At 34.4% G+C, this 8549-nt stretch overlaps 2 protein-coding genes across 2 annotated transcripts; one reads left to right on the top strand and one right to left on the bottom strand.

Moving 5' to 3' along the window:
• The first annotated feature begins 283 nt into the window (after nucleotides 1-283).
• Nucleotides 284-3528, top strand: LOC146945469 (uncharacterized). Its single transcript, XM_085743803.1, has one exon. It carries the CDS (start codon nucleotides 351-353, stop codon nucleotides 1560-1562), a length of 1212 nt encoding a protein of 403 aa, XP_085599929.1. The 5' UTR covers nucleotides 284-350; the 3' UTR covers nucleotides 1563-3528.
• A 1255-nt stretch (nucleotides 3529-4783) lies between these two features.
• Nucleotides 4784-7916, bottom strand: LOC146945468 (uncharacterized). The gene is made up of 2 exons (XM_085743802.1): nucleotides 6603-7916; nucleotides 4784-5962 (listed from the first exon to the last, which is right to left on the bottom strand). Exon 1 carries the CDS (start codon nucleotides 7809-7811, stop codon nucleotides 6603-6605), a length of 1209 nt encoding a protein of 402 aa, XP_085599928.1. The 5' UTR covers nucleotides 7812-7916; the 3' UTR covers nucleotides 4784-5962.
• Between the last annotated feature and the right edge of the window lie 633 nt (nucleotides 7917-8549).

Below are 8549 nucleotides of genomic sequence, written 5' to 3'. Positions count from 1 at the left end.
GAGACTTATTCGGAATGTTACGAAACTTTTCACATCATCCATATGTATTTTTTATAGAGGTGTCTGTAAAGTTTCGTAGAATTCTGAATAAGTTTCGATTTATTTTGATTTTTGGACCGAAACGCATAAAAACATAATAAAAAGCAGCAAAGTCAGAGGCAGTTAGCTGGCTCTCCAGCGGCAGTTAACTGTCGGCGCATATGCCAGAGGCAGTTAACTAATGCTGGGGTAATTTGGTCATTTACTTGTGTCAATAGGAAGTATTCAATGTCAAAAAAGCAATTTTCAATTTTAAGAGTAACACTCAGTTACTGGATCCGCCATTTCCAGGTACAATTTCTTTTTGAATCATGCTGAAGAAATGGTGTCTCTCCCAGAATGCTGTTTCAACAATCCCAAAATTCAACAACTCTCTTCTGCACCAATACTTTTCCTTCCCAATTTCAATCACAAGATTCAGCACCACAACATCTGAATTAGAATCAGAATCAGTCACACATCCATTCGCTGTATCATACCTCATCAACAATTTCGGGTTCTCACATGAATCCGCTCTCAAAGCTTTCAACAACAGACAGGTTCGTTTCAATATCCCAGATAAGCCTAATTCGGTTATCACCTTCTTTCAAAATCATGGCTTTTCGCACGAAAATATACGCATCATCATTACGAAAGCACCTGGCTTACTTTCATCACAACCCCACAAAACTTTATTGCCAAAGTTTCAATTTTTTCTATCCATAGGTGCTTCTTCATCTCATATTGTTTCATTGTTAACGGCAAACCCTGCAATTTTACGATGTAGCTTGGAGAAACGAATAATCCCTCTTTTTCAATTGTTAAGCAAGTTCTTTAAAACTAACAAGGATACCATTGCTTGTTTAATTCGACATCCGACTGCATTTTCTACTAATATCTATCACCTTATAATCGCTAATATCAATTTGACTACTGATTTTGGAGTTTGCCATTCTACCATCTTTAAATTGCTTCAAATAAGGCCATCTATATTTGGTTCAACTGATTTGATTAAGTCATTACAAGAAGTTAAGGATTTAGGGTTTCATCCTTCAATGACTAATTTTGGCGTTGCTTTGTTGGCCAAGAAAGGTATGAGTAAAAAACTTTGGGATGCGAAAGTTGACGTCTTTAACAAATGGGGTTGGTCTGATGAAGCTGTTTTTCGTGCATTTTGGAGTCGGCCTAGTTTCATGCTGACTTCCTTGGATAAGATTGATTTGCTGATGAATTTTTGGGTCAATCAATTGGGTTGGAATTCCATGGTACTTGCTAAATATCCGGATATTTTTAGTTACAGTTTGGAGAAAAGGATCATTCCAAGGGCCTCAGTTTTGCAATTTCTTTTGATGAAGGGATTGCGAAGAAAGAATAGTAACTTTGTGGAACCACTTACTTATCGCGATGAATTGTTTTTGAGCAAGTTTGTTTTCTCCATTAAAGAGGAGTCTGATTATCTATTAAAGTTATATGAAGAAAAAATGAAACTTGCAAGCACAAAAGAGAACAATGGCATGCCATCGACGAAATGTGTAATTTACTAGCTTGTTCCTCTCTTTGATTTTGAAGTACTTATTCTGTCTAGGACAAAGTAAGGGGTTAGTATTGTTGACTTGATTTATTTGCTAACTTGAATCCACTGTTGTTTTTTGTTATCTATCATCAAATTAGTTGCAATTTTGATGCCTAGGTCTTGCATCTAGTACATTTTTGTTCAAATTTCTTTATATCTGGTAAATGTAAAATTTCAAATGGTCTTTCATTTGTACAGGTAATGCTTTTCTCACGGTGTTAGTTCTTCTTCCTTGTTTCTTTAACCCAAAAATCCATAGTAGTATTTACAAATTATTTATGCAGGTTCCCACAATTTCATGATTAAACGGGAACTTTTATTTTGACACATTGTTCTCTACAAACTGTCATTATAAGAGAACTTTTATCTATTGTCTATTTCTCATATACATTGAGATTAAAAATATATTACCTCTCATGGTTCACGTTTTTTTTTTCTTTTCATTTTCTATGTTGGAAATATACTTAAATTTTCTTTCATAAGAACTTGTGTGTAGCCAACCCCACTTAGTGGGATAAGGCTTAGTTGTTGTTGCTGTTTCTTTCATAAGCACACATTTGTCCATCCAACCATCTTTTCTCAGGGAGTAAAGCATCACGAGTAAAATTTCAACCGTCATTGTTCATAGGCGGAGCACCCATCTTATTAGCATTTCACATATTGCATCGCATAGCACGGTAACACACAGTTTACACCACATCCTCAATATCACCTCATATCTTTTATTTTTCTTTTTTAAAATGACAAATGTTAGTATATTAGTGTTATTGTCGTGGGCAGGGATTTAACTTCCAACCTCCTTATCACTCAACTCTTTAACTCCTCCACCAAACCAACCTCCCTTTATCACGTCATATCTTAAGACTTCAAGATTCTAATCATAAGTTAAATATATCTAGCCTGAACCCTGGATGAAAGTATCCAGTACCTATAACATATATATCTTTAATTGTAGAACGGTGGCATGATTCAATTACATACCCTTTTTAACTATTTTTTTGTTTGTTTTTAACTTAGTAATAACTAACTGGACTGATAAAGGGGATAGCAAAGCAGCACAATTATTTCTGTCATTCAATCCAACACATCAACCTCCTTTAAGGAGTCTGATTATCTATTAATCAATGACATGTCATTCACCAAATGTGTAACTTTTTAATCTTGTTATTTTGGAATTTAACCTTAACTTGTTCATTTCTTCAATTTGAAGTACTTATTCTGTCTAAGCCAGGATAAGGGATATTATTTTTTTTAATTGGTGCCTAGCAAAACAAGCCAACAAGAAATACACGCCTGTTGCAGACAGGTAAAATGCAAGACCAACAACCGGGTTGGCTGTGCCAAAACAAACAGACAAAAAACATAAAAACAGCACAAAGAGGGTAGCAGCCGAAATACTCCTAGGGACTGGCAAGAACTCAGTGAAAAAACCTCCCAAAGTTAATAGCAACAGCTGCAACAGATCCTCACAGAAGCAGTACAACCGAACAGAACTCACACCCAGCAAAAGCACAGCAAAACAGCAGCCACCCACCAAAAAAAGCTCCGCCCAGCAGGCTACTGGTAAATCAATAACAGCAGGCTGGTAACAGGGACGCTGACCTCAAAACAAGCCTAGCCACTACTACTTCCTCTTCAAGCAGTCTCCCTGATCCCAACACCATTCATACAAAAGACACGAACTGTTGATTTGATTCATTTGCTAACTTGGACTACTGCTGGTTTGTTGTTATCATCAATTCTACTTACGATTTTGATGCAGAGGTTTTGCATCTTGTACATTGTAGTTACAATTTGTAAAGTTCAAATGGTCTTGCATTTGGTCAGACAATGTTTTTCTCATGGTGTTTCTTAATTCAAATCTGTAGTATATACAAATTATATAGTGTGTACGTTCGCACAATTTCATGATATGAAGAGGAAATTTTTATTCTCTACACATTGTTCTCTGCAAATTGTCATTGTAGGAGAACCTTTATCTAATTGTCTGTCTATGTCACCTTCCATGGCTCACTGTTTTCTTTCATTTTCTATTTTGTGTGTGGAGATAGTCTTACATGTGTTTATGTATTTGTTCCTTATATTTTCTTTCATAAGCACACAAATGTCCATCCAATCATCTTTTCTCAAGGAGTGATGTACTTAGTCAATGAGCACCCATCTTACTATCATTTCACATAATGCATTTCATATAGCATGGTTAAGCACAATTTACACCATATCCTCAATATCACCTAATTTCTTTTTCTTGTCTTATTTTAAATTGAAAATGTCAGAATGTTAGTGTTATTGTTGTGGGTGGGGATAAAACCCTTAACCTCCTTATCACTCAACTTTTTAACTCTTCCACCCTAGCCACCAAATGAAGCTTATGTCCCAATTCTAACCGCGAAATTGTGCGCATTTGAGTGCTATCAAAATTTGATTCTAACCTTAACCATTAGGTACAAGGTTTGATTTATGGTCGATGCAAATGAAAAAATATTTGTTGGCAGATGTGAACCCCTTAAATGGATCACAATCAACTCAAGGGGGGATAAGTTTACTAAAAAAAATTGGTTCTAACATCTTGAACCTCATCTATTTATTTATAATATAAAAACAAAATCCCCATACAATACAATGACATTTAAGGTAATCTCATGCCAGAGAATAGCCACTCCTTACATATTTTCATTCACTCATGTTACTACTCTGAAAGAAAAATGCAGACTCAATTAAAGGTAAGACATGCATTCAAAAACAATTTACAATCTTGGTAGTAGTGATCAATGATGCTATCAAAGGCTCTGAAATGACGCTCCATTTGCACACTTTGGGTGAACATGTTTGGATGAACATGTTACATGTGTTCCAGTCATATAGTTTTGCCATGTCCATGGTGTTGAGGAAGCATGACTGGAAGAGAAAACGGATGTATTTGTACAGATGAGCTTTGTGGAAATTCATCCATAAAATTTCAACAGCAATTTAAACATAATATCACATTTCTATTATTCAAATATCAAATTATAAATATACAAATTGTCCATAAAGAAAAGGAATGGCAGACCTCCTACAAAAACTCAGAATAGAAATTGTCTCGTAATTCTGTTAGCTACCAATTACGAGACAATCAACAAATATCACAACTGCATATAGTCCCTGTTATCCAATCCAACCTCAGTAGCCTTCCAATTAACAAATATCACGTGTGTAAATACATGTAAATCTTTAAGGACAATTGCATCACATCAAATTGAAAATATTCAATCGGGTGGTCAGTATATACTTAATTTAAATACAGCAACCTTTCTAAACTGTGTATAAACAAATATGCACCATTAAATAAACTTTTTACATGTTACATTTGTGCCTACTCTTTTGTCTGTGTCTTTATCTACATTTGAACTAAAATGTTTTAACTAATGCTCTTGCTTTGTCTGCTCAATTTTCTTCAACTCATTTTCAAATTTTTTTGAACAAGCAACTCATTTTCAAATTGTCTTGAATCATCAAACATATCTTTACCAACTCCTAACAATATGTAGCTTCACTCAGTCTTGAGCTTTTTTTCAAGCCCATTCTCAAAACTTTCTTGCCACACAACTACTGGTATGTTTGTTTCCAAGGCAGAAACTGCTAGACGCACATCACCAAAAGCTATGATTTCTAGCTTCTTAAATTCACGGCAGAAATGGCTCTAGACGCACATCCATCATCGTAAACATGAAACCAAACACACTATACGTGTCATGTGTGCAACCTCCAGTAAAGGTTTGTCTTCCTCAAACTGATCAGATATACTCTAACCTATATGCATCGTTGACTTTGGAGGCTCCCAATCCTATCTTGTCTAATTTTGAATCTTTTGCATCTTTACATCCTACTTCATCTTTGCCGGTCATGATTGCTGATGATACCCCTGCTCAAACTCTGCCTTTTCGAAGAATAACATTATACTAGCTTGTTGCCGCTTTTTGTGACTCATAAAAGATGTCGCTACATCACAGCTATGTAGTCAACTTATAATATTCATCAATCACCATATATTGTTCCATCCCACACTGAGCGTTCAGGTTAACTTTAAGTCGGGTTTGACCAAATCTATAATCAAACAAATCAAAATTCTTCAGTATAAGATGCGTTAGATTTGGCCGAATTTGCCTCTACGACTGACAAAGGAATTACTAACTCATTACTCCTCAATGAAACATTAGATAATTGCATGCTGAAACCTGAAAAAGCTTCCCAAGAAATACATCCCTTCCATTTTCACAACATATTAGCAAAAGCATGACCGTGTCAGATCAGTAAGGATGAAATTAGATGATGCCAATACTATTTCTGCACAAAATCAATAAAAAAACCACCCGGGCTTGTTCTCCTCTCCTACATATAGACAGACAGTCAGAATTTCCCAAAGACTAGAACAACAGGCCTGTTTTTCCAAAAGGAAAGGATCCGTTTACGCAAATTGCTAAAGAATAGATAAATATTCTAGAAAATCGAAAATGAAAGAACATGGGGAACCATAATTAGTCAAAATTCAAAAAGGTCGCAAACTTTTTAACATCACTGTATGCGTAATAATAGAAAAGTCCTTAAAATTAAAAGTTCACTTAAAATTATAACGCGTATAGAACCACATGAAAAGCAGATAGGCGAAGTATTGAATAATCTCAAGCTTAAAGTTTCAAATTTCAATCATTAAATTGAATAGACTCGCAAACGTAGTTTGTTTATACTTCTACGATTCTTGATCGAACAAACATCGAAGGAAAACTAACACCACGAGAAAACTATCCCTGACCAAATAAATGCAAGACCATTTGAGCTTCTCTATATCTACTAGGTACAAGGCATAAGATAAATCATAAGGTATTATTTTGAACAACTATGGCACTCTGGTCCAAGTTAGCAAATAAAACAAGTCAGCTGGATCATCCTCTATGTTAGCCTGGAAATAATAAGCACTTACATTTTAAGAAACAAGCTATGGTTATACTACAAAAGAAGATTATGAAATCACCTAATTAGTGAATGGCATGCCATTGTTCTCCTTTGTGTATGCAGGTTTCATTTTTTCCACATATAGCTTTAATAGATAATCAGACTCCTCCTTAAAGACAAACTTGCTCAAGAAAAATTTCTCAGAATGAGCAAATGGTGTAACTAAGCTTTCATTCTTATCTCGCAAACCTTTCATCAAAAGAAATTGCAAAACTGAGGCCCTTGGAATGATCCTTTGATGTAAACTATAACCAAACATATGTGGACATTTAGTAAGTTCCAAGGAATCCCAACCCAATTGGTTGACCCAAAAATGCATCACAAAATTAATCTTTTCAATTGAAGCCAACATCAAACTAGGATGCAACCTAAATGCTTGAAAAAAAGCTTCATCAAACCAACCCCATTTCTTAAAAACATCAACTTTCTCATCCCACCGTGTTTTACTCATACATTTCTTGGCAAACAAAGCATCCCCAAAAGTAGCCATTGAAGGATCAAATCCTAAACCATGAACTTCTTCCAATGACTTAATCAAATCAGTTGAACCAAATATAGATGGCCTTTTCAGAAGCAATCTAGAAATGACAGAATCAGAAACTCCAAAATCAGTCATCAAATTGATATTAGCCACAACAAGGTGATAGGAATTAAAAGTAACATAAGTCGAATGTCGAAGTAAGCAAAGAATGATATCCTTGTTGGTTTTCAAAAACCTACTGAACAATTGAAAAAGAGGGATTATTCGTTTCTCCAAGCTACTTCGCAAAATTCGAGGGTTTGCGGTTATGAATGAAACAATATCAGATGAAGTAGCACCTTTGGATAGAAAAAATTCAAACTTGGGCAAAATTATATTGTGGGGTTGTAATGAAAGTAACCATGGCGCTTTTCTAATGATGATTCGTATGTCGGAGTGTGAAAAATCACGGTTTTTGAAGAAATTGATAACTGAATTAGGATTTTCTGCAGATTTGAAAAGAACCTGATTGTTGTTGAAAGCTTTGAGAGCAGATTGAGGAGTGAAATCAAAATTGTTGATGAGGTACGATACAGCAAATGGTGGTGTGACTGATTCTGACTCTGATGTTGTGGTGGAGAATCTTGTGAGTGAAAATGGGAATGAGAAGTTTGGGTTCAAAAGAGGGTTGTTGAATTTTGGGGTTGTTGATTTTGTGGTGATGATGCCTAAAGCAACATTCTGGGAAAGAAACCATTTCTTCAACATGGTTTGGAAAATTTAGTCAAAGGTTTAAGGGTTTAAGAGTCAAACGTGAGGGGTTTAAATGGGAGTGTTATGTTACGGAGGAGACGACTTTCGAATCTTATAGTACTCCCTCCGGTCCTATATATAAGAAAAGATTCTTTTTCTAGATACATTGAATAATTAATGTATCTCGTTTACAATGAAGACTAGATACATTGATTATTAAATGTATCTAAAAAAAGAATATTTTCTTATATATAGGACCGGAGGGACTATTTTTTAGCGTGCATTTGTTTGAGCTTAAAAAAAAAAAAATACATTTTATCTTAAAATAATATATAGAATTCTTTTCAGAGCTTAAAAAAATCTGAACTTATTTATGTTTGTTTATTCTCTAAAAAAAAAATCACTTTTTTAAGTTTTTTTTTTAATTAGTTCATATGTTATCTCCTTGCGTCTGGACAAAAAAATTGAAAAAAACTAAGTTTTTATGATAAAATGGTTTTTTTTTTTAATTCCTAAACAAACACTTAAAATTGATAAAAATGTTTTCTTATTGAAACAAAATAAATTTTTTTATCTCTTGTTCAGTTATTTCGACAAATTATCCTTAATTTTGCTCATTTGCCCGTTAATAAAATTGGATTATTTTGATAATTTACGTTGAATGTAGATTTGTTTTTAAATTAACTCTTTGATTGTTAGAGAAAAAAGACTCCAGTAATCCAAAGTTCTGCCGAAAAACAAATAAAGTCCGAC

The sequence above is a fragment of the Medicago sativa genome, chromosome 2, assembly GCF_051527215.1.
Source record: "Medicago sativa cultivar Bolivia chromosome 2, Bolivia_mono, whole genome shotgun sequence".
NCBI lineage: Eukaryota > Viridiplantae > Streptophyta > Magnoliopsida > Fabales > Fabaceae > Medicago > Medicago sativa.
The sequence above is the reverse complement of the archived record's forward strand: the minus strand, read 5'-3'. Positions and strand labels throughout refer to the sequence as shown.